Source organism: Lithobates pipiens, unplaced genomic scaffold (assembly GCF_037356315.1).
Source record: "Lithobates pipiens isolate NorthernLeopardFrog02 unplaced genomic scaffold, aLitPip1_a1.2 Scaffold_19, whole genome shotgun sequence".
Taxonomy (NCBI): Eukaryota; Metazoa; Chordata; class Amphibia; order Anura; family Ranidae; genus Lithobates; species Lithobates pipiens.
The window spans coordinates 496,808,760-496,829,079 of record NW_027507764.1 but is presented as its reverse complement, the minus strand read 5'-3'; the positions used below and the strand labels follow the sequence as shown (position 1 = coordinate 496,829,079).

General features: G+C 41.1%; 1 protein-coding gene and 1 long non-coding RNA gene across 3 annotated transcripts in view; one reads left to right on the top strand and one right to left on the bottom strand.

The window, feature by feature from the left end:
- The window catches only part of RAD54B (RAD54 homolog B), a 165,589-nt gene that overhangs the window by 72,906 nt on the left and 72,363 nt on the right, over positions 1-20,320 (top strand). For both annotated transcript variants that reach the window (XM_077493041.1, XM_077493040.1), the window contains exons 4-5: positions 6,527-6,721; positions 7,494-7,763. In XM_077493041.1, coding sequence (XP_077349167.1) covers positions 6,527-6,721; positions 7,494-7,763 — 465 coding nt within the window. The remainder of the gene's footprint in view (positions 1-6,526; positions 6,722-7,493; positions 7,764-20,320) is intronic.
- Positions 15,556-20,114, bottom strand: LOC143998373 (uncharacterized). Its single transcript, XR_013277886.1, has 3 exons — positions 19,816-20,114; positions 16,495-16,574; positions 15,556-15,777 (listed from the first exon to the last, which is right to left on the bottom strand). It is a non-coding gene; the product is annotated as an uncharacterized LOC143998373 (long non-coding RNA).

Below are 20,320 nucleotides of genomic sequence, written 5' to 3'. Positions count from 1 at the left end.
ATAAAAAAAAGGGATCAAAGTCTTTACCAAGTAACTATAGACCTGACTTTTATAGTCAGGAAAATACTGGAGAGTTTAATAAAAGACCACATAGACAAGTTCTTACTGGGAAAAAAATATTTTAAGCAACAGACAGCATGGATTCATGAAAGACAGAAGATGTCAAACAAACCCGATTTATTTTTATGAAGAGGTAAGTAAAACCTTGGACAGAGGGGTGGCGGTGGACATGGTATACTTGGATTTTGCAAAAACGTTTCATGTGTAAGGTAAAGGCTTGGAAATATCTAATTGTAAATTGTAATTCTAATTGTAAATGGATAGAAAACTGGCTAAAAGACATAATTCAGAGAGTAGTGGTTAATGATTCTTGCTCTGAATAGTCTAAGGTTATCAGCAGTGTACCCCAAGGTTCAGTGTTGGAACCCTTCATTTTTAATATCTTTATAAATGGTATAGGGTCTGAGATTAAAAGTAAAATTTCTGTCTTTGCAGATGACACCAAGCTATGCAGTGGAATAATGTCCTTACAGGATGTCTCCAATTTACAAGCCAACCTCAAGGCACTGTCTAATTGACAAATTGTCTAATTAAACTAAGCGACAAATGAGGTTTAATATTAATAAATGTAAAGTTATGCACTTGGGGGTCTAAGAATATGCATGCATCATACATACCAGGGGGAGTACAACCGTGGAATCAATAGTGGAGAAGGATCTGGGGGTTTTTGGTCAATCATAAGCACAGTAATAGCATGCAAAGCCAAGCTGCGGTTTCCAAAGTGAGCAAAGTCCTTTCTTGTATTAAGAGAGGTATGGACTCCAGATAGAGAGATATCATTTTGCCCCTGTTCAAATCATTAGTAAGACCTCATCTGGAATATGCAGTTCAGTTTTTGGCACCAGTTCTCAAAAAGGATATCGGGGAACTGGAGAAAGTGCAGAGAAGAGCAACCAAACTGATTAGAGGCATGGAGGAGCTCAGATATGAGGAAAGGTTAGAGAAACTGAATATATTTCTTCTCGAGAAGAGGAGATTAAGGGGGATATGATCAACATGTACAAATACATAAGTGAACTTGGTGTTGAGTTATTCACTTTAAGGTCATCAGAGGACACAGGGGCACTCTGTCTAGAGGGAAAAAATATTTCAGCTCCAAATATGGAAAGGTTTCTTCACAGTAAGAGCTGTGAAAATGTGGAATAGACTCCCTCCAGAGGTGGTTCTGTCCAGCTCAGTAGATTGCTTTAAAAAAGGCCTGGATCCTTTCCTAAATGTACATATAATAACTAGGTACAAACCGTTATAGGTAAAGTTAGTCCAGGGAAAATCCGATTGCCTCTTGGGGGATCAGGAAGGATTTTTTTCCCCTGCTGTAGCAAATTGGATCATGCTTTTCTGGGGGTTTTCTCCTTCCTCTAGATTAACTGTGGGTGAAGGATTGTGTATATGGGATTGTATTTTTATTTTTTATTTTTCGTTTCAACTAGATGGACTTGTGTCTTTTTTCAACCTGACTAACTATGTATACTGTATGTCAACGTAAGAAACAAAACAAAATGCAGCCCTGCGAGTAAAGAATAATACCTGTTGATGTGCCAGAAATGCACTTTGCTCCCAATTTCTTGTTGTAGACTGACAACGCGCAACATTTTTTTTTTAACTGGATGGTGTCAGCCCTACTCAGTTGTCTTTAGCTAAACTAGTGAATCCTTCCCACTATCCTCATCTCTACAACATAGGAACTCATTTTTCTGTAGTCCAAGATAAAAACTTGAAGAGCTAATAATAGAAAATATTCAGCTCTGCTTTTTTGACAAGCTGAATCGATGTATGCTTGAACGCATTGAGCAGATATAACAAAACACTTTCAAAGGAATATTTACCAGACCAAAAGGAGAAGTTCATTTTCAGGGTTCGCCTATACTTTAGCGTTTAGGCTCAGTTCATATTGATACAGTGCAGGAAATGCAACGAATCCTGCGTTTTCAGCACTGCATTGATATCGCACAGCATCATGCGAACCTGAGGGGGTGTCAATGTTAAGGTAATGACACCCCAAAACACAGTGCGATTAACAGCATCAGATTGCATAGGTGTGAACACCCATGCGATTTGATTCCAGTGCAGAGAAAAGGGGTCCTGCATGGGTTTTTTTTTTGGCCGGTTTAGTTAGATTTGAGCTGTATAAATGAATGGCTCAAATTGCACTGCACAGACGTTGCATGTGATTTGAATAGGAATGCGGTGCAATTCCTATCCAAATCACATGCTGTGTCCCCCACTGCATGTATGTGCGCCCAACCTAAAAGTGACCCTAAAGGTTTTTTTTTTGTTCTTTTCAAATAAAAAACATGTCATCCTTACCTTCTCTGTGTAATGAGTTTGCAGAGAGCAGCCACAATACTCCTCTTCTCAGGTACGCTGCCGGCACTCTTGACTCCTCCCCCTTGACCACTGCCTCCAAAAGCAAGCCACTTGCATTGAGGACACTGGCTCCAACTGCTGTGTCCCAGCCAATGAGGAGAGAGACCCAGGACAGCTGAGGCCACGTGACCATCACTGGATCGAGAGGGGGCTCAGGTGAGTATTGAGGGGGGGGGGGGAGCTGCACAAGGAAGATGTTGAGTCTTTACAACCACTTTAACATTTATACTTTAACATGAAAATTCCTTCTCAAAACATGAACAGCAGTCATTTTTAACTTCAGGGTTCAAAGGGCTTCATCATCATCCCCATCCCCTTAAAGACCTCCATTAAAGTACGATCTTGAAGTTTGTACCTTGCAATATATAATCAATTTTCTATCATCATATTGTGTAGTAGGCATTTCTTATGATTATTAGCTGTTTTTAACCACTTCCCGACCAGCGCACGACGATGTACGTCGACAGAATGGCACGGGCAGGCATATTGGCGTACATGTACGTCCAATATTCAATGCCGCCCTGCCATCGGGAGCGCGCCGCCGGCGGCGCGCTCCCGCGCTGGTTGGGACCCCCGTGAGTCCGGTCGCGGGACCCGCGAACTCGATCGCCGCGGGTATCCCCGCGATCGTCTCACGGAGCGGCCGAATGGAGGAAATGCGGAGTAAACAGCATTTCTCCATTCTGCCTAGCAACTAGTGACGCTGATCTCTGCTCCATGTGATTGGAGCAGAGATCAGTGTTCACTAAATGAAAGCCCAACCCCCCCACAGTTAGTAACACACCCCTAGGAACACTTAACCCCTGCACTGCCACCCACTGGTTAACCCCTTCACTGCCAGTGTCATTTACACAGGAATCACTGCATTTATAGAGCAGTGATTACTGTATAAATGACAATGGTCCCAAAAATGTGTCAAAAATGTCCGATGGGTCCCCCACAATGTCGCAGTCACAGTAAAAATCGCTGATCGCCGCCATTACTAGTAAAAAAAAAAATAATAAAAAATTATTAATAAAAATGCTATAAAACTATCCCTATTTTGTAAACGCTATAACTTTTGCGCAAACCAATCAATAATCGCTTATTGCGATTTTTTTTACCAAAAATATGTAGAAGAATACGTATCGGCCTAAACTGAGGGAAAAAAATGTTTTTTTATATATTTTTGGGGGATATTTATTATAACAAAAAGTAAAAAATAATGCGTTTTTTTCAAAATTGTCGCTCTATTTTTGTTTATAGCACAAAAAATAAAAACCGCAGGGGTGATCAAATACCACCAAAAGAAAGCTCTATTTGTGGGGAAAAAAGGACGTCAATTTTGTTTGGGAGCCACGTCGCACGACCGCGCAATTGTCAGTTAAAGCGACGCAGTGCCGAATCGCAAAAAGTGGTCTGGTCTTTGACCAGCAAATTGGTCCGGTCTGAAAGTGGTTAATGAGATTTGTATATCATTGATGTTTGCAATAATAAATTTTTGTTAACTGCAGACATTAGCCTTCTTTACCAAATGTTATCGCTAATTTTGAAATAAAGCCGTATATTGCCCGTACTGATAAAGCTATTGAATGTTTAACCATGTTCAAGATGAAAAAAGATGGCGGGTTGTTTATTGATTTTGAAAATATAAACATTTGTACAATTAACAAAATATTGATTACATGGACCATTTTGCTAGCTTAAGACCAGACCACTTTTTGCGATTCGGCACTGCGTCGCTTTAACTGACAATTGCGCAGTAATGCGACGTGGCTCCCAAACAAAATTGACTTCCTTTTTTTCCCATAAATAGAGCTTTCTTTTGGTGGTATTTGATCATCTCTGCGGTTTTTTATTTTTTGCGATATAAACAAAAATAGAGCGACAATTTTGAAAAAAACGCATAATTTTTTACTTTTTGTTATAATAAATATCCCCCAAAAATATATAAAAAAAATAAAAAATTCCCTCAGTTTAGGCCGATACGTATTCTTCTACATATTTTTGGTAAAAAAAAAAAAATCGCAATAAGCGATTATTGATTGGTTTGCACAAAAGTTATAGTGTCTACAAAATAGAGAACAGTTTTATGGCATTTTCATTAATAATTTTTTTTTTTTACTAGTAATGGCGGCGATCAGCTTATTGATTATTGTGACTGGGACATTGGGGCGGACACATCGGACATTTTTGACACATTTTTGGGACCATTGTCATTTATACAGCAATCAATGCTATACAAATGCATTGATTCCTGTGTAAATGACACTGGCAGTGAAGGGGTTTACCAGGGGGTGGCAGTGTAGGGGTTAAGGGTTCCTAGGGGCATGTTACTAACTGTGGGGGGGCTGGGCTTTGTGTTAGTGAACACTGATCGCGATGGCAGGGCGGCATTTAAAAATGGATGTACCTGTACGGCAATATGCCTGCCCGTGCCATTCTGCTGACGTACATCGGCGTGCGCCGGTCGGGAACTGGTTAAATGATAGCATTAGTTGAATTTACATATCAGATCTTAGTATTTCTTGTAGTTACAAGCATTTAAAGATTTAAGTAGTCTATATGTTTTTAGAATACTAAAGTGTTACAATCAATTTTAACAATTATATAATCAAGAGCAACAAAAAATGAATAAGTTGTTAGACTTTTAACTTTTAGGCTGGGTTCACACTGCAGCGATGCGGGAATGCTGCAGGTTCCCGCATCGCATACCTCCCGGCGACAGTTCACACTGCCCTATGCGAAGTGCTGGGAGTGTCAGTGAAACGTTAATGACACCTCCAAATCAGTTCGCATATCGCAGTGCAAACTCGGACAGGAGTCGGATCGCACCCAATGCGATCCGATTCTGCTGCGGACCAAAAAAAGGGTCCTGTGCGAGTTTGGGGCGGGTGCGATGCAAATTCAGCCATACTATCTGTATGGCTGAACTCGCATCGCACAGAGATCGGATGTGATTTGCACTGCAGTGCGGTGCGAATCACATCCGGTTCTCGTAGCCACAGCAGTGTGAACCCAGCCTTAGAGTAATATGTAATAAAGAAATAATATTAATTACTACAAGATTCAGTTACTTATAATAGGAATTTAGGGCTTACTATTATTGTATTATAATTGAACATTATAAAAGTGATTGTTTCCCTACCATTTTGCTATGTAAAAAAAATAGGAGAAGACAGGATAGAATAAAGAGAGAAGAAAAGGAAAGTAAAGATAAGAAGAGGAGAAAAAAAAAAGTCTGAATTAGTAGAGGTTTCCGGGGATTTCTTAGTAACAATATATACACAGTATCTATTTAGCAGTAATTCAAAACAAAATTATATAGTTGTTATAACCCTTCTCTACTCTATTCAAAGTTGGAAAAAAAAAGTTTTGCCTTTACTTCTACTGTAAGAAAATCTGATCACTGTCCACAAATGGAGTTTGTCCTTGGTTGCGTTTGAGCGCTTGACTGTCATTTTCTCCCTAAGGCTTTCACAAATATTACCAAATTTTTTGGCAGCCGTGTGTTTAGGTGTTTGGGATAGAGGTGTACTTTAGGTTCACATGTACGCATTCTGGGGTTGATTTTCTAAAACTAGAGAATGCAAAATCTGGTTCAGCTCTGCAGTGTAACCAATCGGCTTTTAACTTTAACTTGTTCAAATAAGCTTTGACAAAAAAAAAACCTGGAAGCTGATTGGTTTCTATACAGAGCTGTGCCAGATTTTTCGCACTCCAGTTTTTGTAAATACAGGCATACCCCACTTTTAAGTACACAATGGGGTTTATTTACTATAGCTGGAAAGTGAAAAATCAGGCTCACTTCTGTATAGAAACCAATCCGCTTCCAGGTTTTATTACCAAAGCTTAATTGAACAATCTGGGGTTAGAAGCTCATTGGTTTCTATGCAGAAGTGAGCCTGATTTTGCACTTTCCAGCTTTAGTAAATAAACCCCATTGTGTACTTAAAAGCTGGGTATGCCTGTAAACCCCTCTGTATTTATCCACAATTTATATTTACCAATAGAATAGACCAGTGTGTTTAATATTAATAGATCTGTTTTCTATGTAAATCAGATTTGTGGTGGATATTGTTAACCTTGTAAATGAGTCTTTTCTTATCTGCGTCTATAGTGCACTTAGTGGACCAGACGATACCCAAAAAAGCGCAGGAGGAAGGAGAGGCCAGTTCCCTTGTGAAGTATTTCAGTGTGGTGTGGTGCAAGGCATCCAAGAAGAAGCATAAGAAATGGGAAGGAGATGCTGTTCTCATTGCCAGAGGGAGATCAGTGATTTTAAAGGATATGGAAGGCAAAGATATTGGGAAAGGTACCTTTTAGAATTTTTTTAGTTTTGTGTTTTTGATCATCAGTAAAACCTAAATTTCTCTTCCCTCATATATTTTCCAAATAAGAGGGCTAGTGTATCGCTTGTGATCCTGACGTTGGATAAAACATCATTTGCAAACAGTTACAGCACCACCTAGTGGCCATATATGCTTAAACCTAAGCACGGGAAAAATTTGGTCGTGGATGAATATTTATACGTTTCCAGAGATCAATATTCCCAACTATGTCCTTTTTTCTTCAGATCAGTGATTTATTCTTTTTTTTTTTTTGTGTGCGTTTTACAAAGCAAATGTGCATGTAGTTCAATGAAATGATAGTGAAAATGCACACAGTTGGAACGATCAACAATGCTAAAACATGACAGTTTCTGTTGGTAGAGCATCATACCATTTATCTACGCAAATGACTACCAAAACATAAGTGTCGATGGGAGATATGTAAAATAGTAGCCTCCATTACTTATATTATTTGCTGCCTAATTGACCAGATTTCTAGAGTTTTTTGTTTTTTTCAAACCAGTTGCTTTTTAAGAGGCACTGTCATTTTTCTCACCCCCACCACTCATTTCAGTGATGCTCAGATCAGGCCGTATGTTATCCCCATAAAGCAGACCCTGACCTATCACCATTCAAGATTATTTTTTGCATCTTCTGCAGCTCTTTAATTGAAATCTTATACTCTGTTTATTTCTGATCATAAGTGGTTATTGCACCGCCTGTACACTGTTTTACTGACCATAAATGTTTTGTCAGGTGCTGGATACAAGCTAAAGGATCTAGAGAACCTAGAAGAAGGGCAGACCTTAATGATTGGTGGGAAGGAGATTGAGGTCATGGGTCCAATCACTGAAGAGGATTTCACAAGTGGGAGATGTTTCCATTCAGCAGTGGTGTCATTCACTCAGGCTCCACTAGATTCTCTCCATCTCAAACCATTTGCCAACCCAATGAAAAATGTTGACAAAGAGACAACTTCAAAAGACCTTCAGACCTGCAAACCTCGCCATGATCCCAGTGCACCAGGTACAACATATTTATATGGATTTGAATTAGGAGCATATTTGTTTAATATTGTTTGTTTTAAATCTTATGAATATCAGGTTATTGCTAATACAATATTCACAAAATACTTTGTGAGGAAGAGGTTATTACTTTTTTTGTTGACAGCCTAATGTGAGGCTGGAGGTAAAGTTATTATTTACTTTTTTTTTTTGAAGAGCCATTGCACCAGTGATCAGCAGGTCCCCTGTGGACTGTCAGTGTAAGCTGTCTGCCCAAACATCGTACAGCCAGGCAGTTTTACACCTGCAGGAAGAGTCAGTGAACTACCATAGCGCTCAACAGCGCCATGGTAGTTCATTGAGGACTACAAGCTGACAGCCACAAAAGCTGTCGGTAGTTGTAATCCATTAATTCTCACAACACTGTGAATGAATGACGCAGCCCCACACGGCTGCCTTTTCTTTAGATTGTTTTGACAGTGACCCAGGGAAGGGGGCTCCGGCGGTTCAGGGGCTGGTACACTTGTAACATGTTAAGAAAGGGGAATTTATCCTTTAACTAAACCAAGAAAAAAATGTAATATAATGAAGCTTATCAATCCTTAGATCTGGTGTTTGCATTAGTTTTAATTTTTTCCATTTTTTTACCTTCTATTTTCACCTGATGATCCTGTGGTTAACACGCTTCCTCTCCTTTCATGTCTACACTAATTTCACCAGAGTATCCATGGAAGGAGCCATGGTTGTCATACATTCTGCCTTTATTCATCTCCATTACATAATGAACTACCAAGCCTAGTAGTTTTCAGAAGAAAAATAAGGGTGTTTGTGCTGTCTTTTCTGCTCTCATGAAGTGACAAGGACATAGCATTTCTGACAGGATCAACAGCCATTTTCTCTTAATGCTGAGTGTTCTTGGCTTGAAAATGAAAATGAAAACGAATGCAGCCACTCCATTTAATAATCGGTAAGTTGCAATACATTTTATTTTATTTTTAGGGTTAGATCTGCTTTACCAGTGGTCCCCTGACTGTGATACAGGGGTGTCAAGCTCCATTTCATTGCAGGCCACTGAGTGCAGGTTTGAGGAGTGCGCTATGTACAGAGCGCAGAGTTAAGGTGTGTGCTATGTACAGAGCGCAGAGTTAAGGTGTGTGCTATGTACAGAGCGCAGAGTTAAGGTGTGTGCTATGTACAGAGCGCAGAGTTAAGGTGTGTGCTATGTACAGAGCGCAGAGTTAAGGTGTGTGCTATGTACAGAGCGCAGAGTCATGGTGTGTGCTATGTGCAGAGTGCAGTGTTCAGTGGTATGCTATGTACAGGGTGCAGTGTTCGGGCGTGCGCTATGTGCAGTGTTCGGGGGTGTACTATGTACAAAGCGCAGAGTTCAGAGGTGCGCTATGTACAGAGTGCAGGTTTGGGGAGTGCACTACGTACAGAGCGCAGAGTTCAGGTATGCACTACATACAGTGTGCAGTGTTCTGAGGTGCGATGTGTACAGAGTGCAGGTTGGAGGTGTGCGCTATATGCAGAGTGCAGTGTTCAGGGATGTGCTGTGTAGAGTGCAGTGTTCAGGAGTGTGCTACTTACAGTGAAGTGTTCAGGTATGCTGTGTACAGAGTGCAGGTTTGAGGAGTGTGCTACTTACAGTGCAGAGTTCTGGTGTGTGCTATGTACAGAGTTCAGAGTTCTAGTGTGTGCTATGTAGAGGTCGACCGATATATCGGCCGATATTTGCCGTTTTTTAAATAATCGGCATCGGCCGATTTGAGCTGATAAAAAGCCGATTTAGAACTACAGCGGGACTTTTCTATTACAGAAGTCATTTCAGTCAGTGTAAGTTGCCTGAGTCGTCATAGCAACACTTTCCTCCCCTCTGGGCAGGCTGCCAAGAAAAGAACAGAAAGATACAATGTTTACACTTGAATGAATGAACTCATCTCTGTGTGTAGAAGTTCTCAGTTTAACCATTTAAAGACCAAATCTTTTCTGACACTTGTTACTTACAAGTAAAAATCCTGTATTTTCTGCCAGAAAATCACTTAGACCCCCCAAAAATTATATATATTTTTTTAGCAGAGATCCTAGGGAATAAAATAGAGGTTGTTGCAATATTTTATGTCACACGGCATTTGCACAGAGGTCTTTCAAATGCATTTTTTTAGGAAAAAAATACACTATTTAAAAAATAAAAATAAAATAAAAACAGTAAAGTTAGCCCATTTTTTTTTTGTCCAAAAGTTTTGACTACCTGTTTTTATTTAATATATAGGTTTTTTTTTTTTTTTATCTAAATCATACATACAAGTAAACTGATTGGAGGTTTGTTTTGTTTAATAAATGTTTAAATGTAAGAAATTTTCTGTATCACTTATGAAGACTGCTTACACACTGGAGCGGGCAGACGTTGATGGTAAAACGCAAGTTTTAGCGGCTCTTTACCATCATTTTAGCGGTGCTATTTGGCTAGTGGGGCACATAAAACCCAGCTAGCGGCCAAGGAAGAGGTTAAATGCGCCCATGAAGCACTGCTGCCAAATCGCATTGCATGCGCTTCGGCAGTGGTGCCCATTCATATCAATGGGCAGGAGTGGTGGAGGAGCGGTATACACCACTCCAAACGTGCTGCTTGCAGGACTTTTTTTTTTAAGATCCTGCCAGCGCATCGCCTCAGTGCGAAAGCACTCTGTCTTTCACACAGACTGCAGGGGAGCCATTTTACAGGCGCTATTTTTAGCCCAAAAGCCCCTGAAAAACGCCCCAGTGGGAAAGGTGTGTTAGATCAAGGGGGATTAAAAAATAAAATAAAAAATGAAAAAAATAAATAAATTAAATAAAATCGGCCTAACATATCGGCCCAAAAAAATCGGCATCATATATCGGCTATCGGCCGCCATGATTTCTAAATATCGGCATCGGCCAGAGAAAAACCCATATCGGTTGACCTCTAGTGCTATGTACAGAGTTCAGAGTTCTGGTGTGTGCTATGTACAGAGTGCAGGTTTGAGGAGTGCGCTACATACAGAGTGCAGGGTTTATGGGTGTGCATTGTTTAGGTATATTTGAATTTATACAGTACAGTCAGAATCTGCAGCATTTAACCAGAGTTTGCAATTCATAAACTTACCTGCCCCATAGTGCATTTATAGTCACAAATGCACAAAAACACTCTAGCCACTTCCCGACCCGGCTCACGTACATATACTGTGCTAGGTTGGCAGCCCTGTGCGAACCGCCGTACAGGTAAGTCGGCTCCTTTAAGAGCCTTAGCAGGCGCCCACCCACTGCACAGCAGGGGACCCGATGCACGTGGCCGGCGGTCGCCACCCGCGATCAGAGGCACGAGAGCCAAAAAGGGGATCTGTGTGTGTAAACACACAAATCTCGGTTCTCCCGGGGGAGGAGGGACCGTTCGGTTCCTAGTGATTAGGAACAGCGATCGGTCTCCTCCAGTCAGTCCCATGCCCCCACAGTTAGAAACACACATGAGGGAACAAATTTAACCCCTTGATCACCCCCTCGTGTTAACCTCTTCCCTGCCAGTGGCATTTACACAGTATTCAGTGCATTTTTATAGCACTGATCGCTGTATAAATGTCAGTGGCCCCAAAAAAGTGTCCGATCTGTCCGCTGCAATGTCGCAGTCCCGAATCACTGATCGCCATCATTACCAGTAAAAAAATAAAAATGCCATAAATCTATTGCCTATTTTGTAGACACTATAACTTTTGCACAAATATACGCTTTTTGCAATTTTTTTTTACCAAAAATATGTAGAATACATATTGGCCTAAACTGATAAAAATAAATAAAAAAAATTGGTATATTATAGAAAAAAGTAAAAATATTATTTTTTTTCGAAATTATAACTTTTTTTGTTTATAGTGCAAAAAATAAAAACCGCAGTGGTGATCAAATACCACCAAAAGAAAGCTCTATTTGTGGGGGAAAAACAGGATGTCAGTTTTGTTTGTGTACAGCGTCGCACGACTGCGCAATTGTCATTTAAAGCGAAGCAATGCCAGATCTCAAAAAATGGCCTGGTCATTAAGGGGGCAAATCCTTCCGGGGCTGAAGTGGTTAGGGACCATTTGGGAGAACTCTGTTAATGTATAGCAAAAACTTTTATCTTTAGTGGTTGAGAGTAGGGGAGGGTTAAACCCCTGTTAGTTTTTGCTGTCTGTGTCCCATTAGGGAGGTTTTCCTTCATTCCCTTTTCTGGAAATGCACCTGGATGTGAGAGGAAATCTTAAGCAGGTAGACTTCTGCTTACAGTTGTCTTTGGAACATGCATCCCTTTTGTAAAAAAACAAAAAAAAAAATGGCTTAGCTTTAGAAGCACTTTAACCACTTCAGCCCCGGACCGTTTTGCTGGTCAAAGACCAGACCACTTTTTGCGATTCGGCACTGCGTCGCTTTAACTGACAATTGTGCGGTTGTGCGACATGGCTTCCAGACAAAATTGACATCTTTTTTTCCCACGAATAGAGCTTTCTTTTGGTGGTATTTGATCACCTCTGCGGTTTTTATTTTTTGCACTATAAACAAAAATAGAGCGACAATTTTGAAAAAAACGCATAATTTTTTACTTTTTGTTATAATAAATATCCCCCAAAAATATATAAAAAACATTTTTTTCCCTCAGTTTAGGCCGATACGTATTCTACGTATTTTTGGTAAAAAAAATATAAATACAGGGAAGTCGTACAGAATCAAGGTAGCAGTACTGATGGGAATATGATTTAAACCCCAGTGCTGTAAAACTATATCCTGAAGCTCTCCCATGCTAATTTTTTATAATTCTGTAACATTACAAGCCACGCTTTCTAGCTATATCTTAGACAAAGAAGGGAGGGAGTTCCCCTAGATGGACTTTTTAGGCAACTAATAATATTATATAAAGATGTAGAAAAATAGTATAATAACAATTCATTTTATTGATATTTAACCACTTCAATACCGGGCACGTAAACACCTTCCTGCCCAGACCAATTTTGAGCTTTCAGCGCTGTCGCACTTTGAATGACAATTGCGCGGTTATGCTACACTGTACCCAAATGAAATTTTTATCATTTTTTTCCCACAAATAGAGCTTTCTTTTGGTGGTATTTGATCACCTCTACGGTTTTTATTTTTTGCGCTACAAATAAAAAAATACCTAAAATTTTGAAAAAAATATGTTTTTTTTTTGTTTGTTTCAAAACTTTGTAAATAAGTACGTTTTCTCCTTCACTGATGGGCACTGATGGGGCTACACTGATGGGCACTGATAAGGCGGCACTGATGGGCACCAATGTGGCACCAATGAAGTGGCACTGATAGGCGGCACTGATAGGCGACACGGATGGGCGACACGGACGGACACTGATAGGTGGCACAAATTGGCACTGATAGCTGGCACGGATGGGCGGCACGGATGGGCGGCACGGATGGGCGTCACAGATGGGCATGGATAGGCGGCACAGATGGGCATGGATAGGCGGCACAGATGGGCATGGATAGGCGGCACAGGTGGGCACTGATAGGCGGCACAGGTGGGCACTGATAGGCGGCACAGGTGGGCACTGATAGGCGGCACAGGTGGGCACTGATAGGCGGCACAGGTGGGCACTGATAGGCGGCACAGGTGGGCACTGATAGGCGGCACAGGTGGGCACTGATAGGCGGCACAGGTGGGCACTCATAGGCGGCACAGGTGGGCACTGATAGGCGGCACAGGTGGGCACTCATAGGCGGCATTGGTGTTATACTATAGTAATGGATGCCAATCAGTGCCAAACAATAATGCATGCCAATCAGTGATGCCCATTGTGGGCACTGATTGGCATCCATTATGGGCACTGATTGGCACCCATTGTGCTGACTGGCATCCCTGGTGGTCTAGGGAGGATTACCTTTTCCCTGGTGGTCTGGTGGCATCCCTGGTGGTCCAGTGTGGGCATCCTCGGCGGGGCTGTGCTGATAATTGATCAGCCCAGACCCCCCCTGTCAGAGGAGCAGCCGATCGGCTCTCCTCTACTCGCGTCTGACAGACGCGAGTGAGGGAAAGCCGATCACCGGCTCTTCCCATTTACACTGTGATCAGCCGTGATTGGACACGGCTGATCACGTGGTAAAGAGTCTCCGTCGGAGACTCTTTACCGAGATCGTAGTTGCCGGGTGTCAGACTGACACCCCGCAACAATGATCGCCGCGATGCGTGCCCCCGGGGGCGCGCAGCTGCTCATAATCCTGATCACGTCATATGACATCCGGTCAGGATTATGAAACCACTTTGCCGCCGTCAATTGCCTATAGGACGGACGGCAAGTGGTTAAACATGATTAAAAAATTTGAATGAAACATTGATTTAGCTGAACATAATACGTTAATGTCACCATACAGCAGTGTTTCTCAATTCCAGTCCTCATGGCCCACTAACAGGTCATGTTTTCAGGCTTTCCATTATTTTGCACAGGTGATTTGATCAGTTTCACTGCCTTAGTAATTACCCCAGCTGTTTCATCTGAGCGAAATCCTGAAAACATGACCTGTTACTGGGCCATGAGGACTGGAATTGAGAAACACTGCCATACAGAAAGAGACCTCCTTATTCCCAACGTGTTTCGGCATATAGTTTAGTCCTTCTTCAGGGATGCAGAGGAAGGAGTAATTCGTCTAAGACATAATTTAAATATATAATCAGTAACTATGAGTGGAACAAAACCAACATAAAATACACAATTGTAAAGATATTGCAATATTGCACTTACATAGTGTTGAATAGCAAGATAATTTTCAATATTTCATTGTAGCATCAAAAAATGTAGACAAACAGGATGAGACAATTGTGCCCGTGGGGGCTGCTATCTCAAGGCAAGAGGGCATCAGAAAGGTCTAGAAAATAGACTTAATGTTGCTATCCTCACAGGGGTGAAAAATCTCCTCACACTCCAAGGCAGCAGGACGGCCAGAGGAATATACTGGGCCCAGATAATAGGGATCCCTAAAAGTAAGAAAGGTGTACCAAAATGTAACTCCAAAATGGCAGTAATAGATATGTCATACGCCATAATATTGAATGCGTAAAACATATATATGGTAGACTGAATAAAAATACCTACTGACAGTGAAGGGATGCTGGTAGAACTGGCAGCCAGGCGAATTAAAGCGCCAACTACAACAGTAGATAAACAAGCCATCACACAGGGGTACATATTTATAGTGGCAACTTTAAATATTATATGTGATGTGCATATAGGTCTGTGTCCAACATTAAAATTAGGGAATTGATATAACAAATAGTATAATACGAATCAAATGATGAATAGACTTATAAATATATAAAAGAGTGAATAAAAAATTTAAATTAAATCAGGGAAAATATATATTTTTATTAACAGTAATAGGGGAAGGGAGCAGACTGTAAATAATATGTCAAAAGAAGCTTATTAGGAATATATCCATCAGTTGCAGATTAATTCCATATTTGGACACAGAAACATATTTAAGCATAACTCACGCATGGGGTTAAAGCCAATCACAAAAGGGAGCCCGAAAAAGTCTAGCCAGTAGTTTGCATGCAGTAACTGCAATGTTTAGGAGTAATTTACCTTGGTATGACTATAGATTAGAAAAGCCAACCACACGTCCCAACATCCAGCAAGCAAGTGCTAGATGTAGGAGTGTGTTGACTGTGTATTTATGGCAGCTGATCCCCAATCAGCTGGCACGACTTAATTCCAAACAGCTGATGTTGGGGAGGAGGCTGCCAGGAGATCCTCTGATTGACCCCCTGGACTGTTTCTTTGCGGCGCACCCCCCCCCCCCCCCCCCACCACACATGCACAAACGCATGCACGTCGGAGCAACGTCGCGCACACCCAGTCTACAACACAATGAGCCTCACCGGCGGACTGCGCATGTCCGCCGAGTGGCAAGATGGAGGCCGAGGATGATGATGATGTAATACGTCCATCAGCCTCCCAGGAGCCTTTGTGTGCCGGGCAATTCTGGTAGTCAGCCATGGCACAAGGAGAACAAATGAGGAGGCACCCCTGGGAGGAGAAAGCAAAGAAAAAAATATTATATGAAATTGACAGCATATAGATATACATATACAGTAAATCAAGCATTTATAAAGCATAATATTTAGAAAAATACAACTGTTCCCAAATGCCATTAGAGAGACAGAGCCCCATAAGCAACAATTAATACATAGATGATTTAATACATGGACAAGCATAGTACAGATGGAATGGTATAACAATGCAAATATTGTGGTGAACATATCCAAAAACTCAAGTAAATACATGATATTAACATTAGAGAAAGTACAAGCGAAAAAGAAACAGAGCATTAGTTGTTTAGATAAATGCATCTATACTTGTGCGCATCTAAACGTTCACATCTCCATAGACGCATGTATCCAGACAAAAAAATTGTATATGTACACAAGAAAGGGATCGTAAAGATGTATAACCCTATTAAAAGAACAGAGGGACATACATACCAAGATGGTATTGGAAAGAGAGGACACTAAATGAATGATTTATTTATTTTTTATTTTTTACATTCCACCAGAGGAAAAACCCTAGAGGAATGGTTTAAAGCAAATGGCCTCGTTGAGGCCTGGAGGCATTGTTGCGTTCAGCTGGTAAATCCATCTTAATTCCATCTGGAGGAGGGTTTTATTCCAGACATTAGGAAAGATACCGCCATGTACCAAAGATACATGGCGTCCAGGGGGAGGGGGGGTTGTCGGGATTACATACCTGCATACTGCGGATATGCCTGTAAGCCCTCCTCCAGAATTCCAGTTTGGTATTGCAGCATGTAGATAACGCCAAAGGTCCTGCAAGTCGCAAAATATTTTGGATAAAATATTTTTCCATTGGGGAGAGTAGGGTTTCTTTGTGTAAGCATATATCTAAAGTAGTTGCATGTGCCACACATAAATGTGCCCTTATATTTTCAATGCATTCTGGTTGACTCATTCTTAAACTCGCTATTGACAATATTGTCACTGATGGAGGTGGTTCTTTTAAAAGTAAAAAGGTTTTTCTGGGACAAACTATATCTTAAGCTGGCCAAAGACTGATCAAAATTCTGGCAGTCCAGCAGAGACCGGTCAAATTTCGGTCAGGTTGTGGCCATTCCTGCTCGACAGAAGTCCATCATTTGGTCAACTTCTGTCAAATGAGAATGTCGGAAAACCTTTCCCCATCAGACTCCTGTCATTGATCAGTATATTCTGACAGCAATGAGTCTGGCTGTCAGAATACAATGCCCTGGAATTCCTTAGCATAAAATATTAGACATATGTTTAAAATGCAGAATACTGTATTTTAATGCAATGTTTACTGTACATTGTAGTGTTTAACGTGAACCTGTCATGTAAGGAATCCACCATGAGAATAATAACAAGGCTGGCAGAGAGAAGACACTCTGAGCTGGCTTACAGGATGTTCACACTTTTACATTTTACATACTTTTTGCTAATGTATTTAAATATAGTGATTTATAGATTAGTCACTAATTAGTCAAGATGATTTTCTGTTACAGCAGAGGATCTCATTTAGCCTTGCATTCTAGCATTGCCTAGCTATCGGAAGACATGCCATTTTTGGGGTTACAGTACAGCTCTGCAATCGACGTGAGATTGGGTGTTTGGATGATCTTCCGAACCCACATGCCCACCAGGAAGCTGTCACCTGTAATAGCAAAATCATCTGTGGCCGAGCATTCTACGCCCCACTGCTGCACGTACAGTGCCTTGAAAAAGTATTCATACCCCTTGAAATTTTCCACATTTTGCCATGTTACAACCAGAAACGTAAATATGTTTTATTGGGGTTTTATGTGATAGACCAACACAAAGTGGCACATAATTGTGAAAGGAAAATGATAAATGTTTTTCAAGATTTTTCACAAATATCTGAAAAGTGTGGCGTACATTTGAATATTTGTATTCAGCCCCCTTTACTCTGATACCCCTAACTAAAATCCAGTGGAACCAATTACCTTCAGAAGTCACCTAATTAGTAAATAGAGTCCACCTGTGTGTAACTTAATCTCTGTATAAATACAGCTGTTCAGTGAAGCTTTCAGAGGTTTAAGGAAAACAGTGAACAAAGAGAATTATGAAGGCCAGTGAACACACCAGACAGGTCAGGGATAAAGTAGTGAAGTTTAAAGCAGGGCTAGGTTATAAAAAAATAAAAAAATCCCAAGCTTTGAACATCTCACGGAAGAACTGTTCAATTCATCATCCAAAAATGGAGAGAGTATGGCACATCTGCAAACCTACCAAGACATGGCCGTCCACCTAAACTGATAGCCGGGCAAGGAGAGCATTAATCAGAGAAGCAGCCAAGAGGTCCATGGTAACTCTGGAGGAGCCGCAGAGATCCACAACTCAGGTGGGAGAAACTGTCCCCGGACAACTATTGGTCGTGAACTGAAAAGAGTGGCAAGAAGAAAGCCATAAGAAGTTTTGCCAAGAAGAATGGGCAAAAATTGCACTTTCTAAATGTGCAAAGCTGATAGACATACCCGAAAATACTTGCAGCTATAATTGCTGGAAAAGGTGGTTCTACAAAGTATTGACAAATACACGGAACACTTTTCAGATATTTTATTGCAAAAAAAAATGTGAAAACCATTTATCATTTTCATTCCACTTCACAATTATGTGCCACTTTGTGTTGATCTATTACATAAAATCCCAAATAAAATACATTTACAGTATCTTACAAAAGTGAGTACACCCCTCACATTTTTGTAAACATTTTATCATATCTTTTCATGTGACAACACTGAAGAAAGGACACATTGCTACAATTTAAAGTAGTGAGTGCACAGCTTGTATAACCGTGTAAATGGGCTGTTCCCTCAAAATAACTCAACACACAGTCAATAATGTCTTAACCGCTGGCAACATGGGATATGTGGTTCCAAAACATCTGGGGTGCCAAGGTTCGCCATCACTGGCCTAGGCCATCTTTATGTAGAGAAACAATTCTTTTTTTCAGATCCTCAGAGAATTCTTTGCCATGAGGTGCCATGTTGAACTTCCAGTGACCAGTATGAGAGAGTGAGAGCGATAACGCCAAATTTAACACAACAGCTCCCCATTCACACCTGAGATGTTGTAACACTAATGAGTCACATGACACCAGAGAGGGAAAATGGCTAATTGGGCCCAATTTGGACATTTTCACCTAGGGTTGTACTCACTTTTGTTTCCAGTGGTTTAGACATTAATGGGTGTGTGTTGAGTTATTTTGAGAGTGTATCAAATTTACACTGTTATACAAGCTGTACACTCACTACTTTACATTGTAGCAAAGTATAATTTCTTCAGTGTTGTCACATGAAAAGATATAATAAAATATTTACAAAAATGTTAGAGGTGTACTCACTTTTCTGAGATACTGTATGTTTTAGGTTGTACCATGACAAAATGTGGAAAATTTCAAGGGGTATGAATATTTTTTCAAGGCACTGTATACATGTCCCTTGTGTACATGTAGCTGCAGGCTGGGGATGATTAGCCTATTAAAGGGGACAGCTTACTTGCAGGCTTGGCCATGTTTGTTCAGAAGAACATCCAAACATGCCTGAGTTCATCCCCACTCTGTAGAATCATAGACATTCACATGTCCTGTAACAGGTTCCCTTTAATGCCCTGCTCTGTTCACTGGTAGGTTAAAGTGTATCTGTAGGGTTAGACCTTTTGTCAGGTTTATATTACTATTTGTGTCCTTATTGGGGAGATTCAACCCTCTATTTGTACGGGTGACCATTGTCATCAAAAAAAGGAAGTGAGTGGGAATCCAACATTTTAGATTGGTCCCCAGAGGTGAGAGAAAGTCATCTGTCTAAGAGGGGAATTCCCGGCTAGAGATTTCCTCTAACTTCCTTTGCAGTAAGTGAAGGAAAATTATCTCAACAGTGCACAGACAACTAAATATTAGACGTGGCATAGAGAATGCATTGACTGACACGCCCCCCAAATCAGCCATCTCCTTCAAAGCTGTTGTCACAGTGGCTCTGGCAGGGGGAGAGGCAGCCAGGTGGGACCTGTAACGTACCTGGTGATGGAGCCCAAAATGTAGAGGAAGTCCTCTCTTACAGCTCTGGCTCAGAAGCCCTGGTAGAGCAACAGGGAACTCCAGATCCCACAGTGGCATGAGTAACACTTCTGCTGGAGGATACGGATGTGTGTCCAGATATGCAGGAGCAGCTGGCTGGTGGCATGCTGGCAGGAGAACAGGAACAGATGTTAGATACAGCTATGGCAGGATCAGGTGCAGGAAGAAGAGCAAGGAAAGGTCAGGCAGATCAGATACAGGCGGCAGGCAGAAGAGTAGTCAGAAGTCAGGCTGGGGTCGGTAATAACAAGACAGATGAGCAGAAGGGTAAGGCAGAAGCATAGTGCAGATGCAAGCCAGGTGTTGTGGAGGCTGAGTTCAGGCAAAGTCAGGAGCAGAGCAGGCCAGCAATGTAAAGCTAATACAGGAACATACACGCATGCTTCAGGAATGTAATAGACCAAACAGCACTGACACAAGAAACTAGTGCAGCCTAAATAGCCTG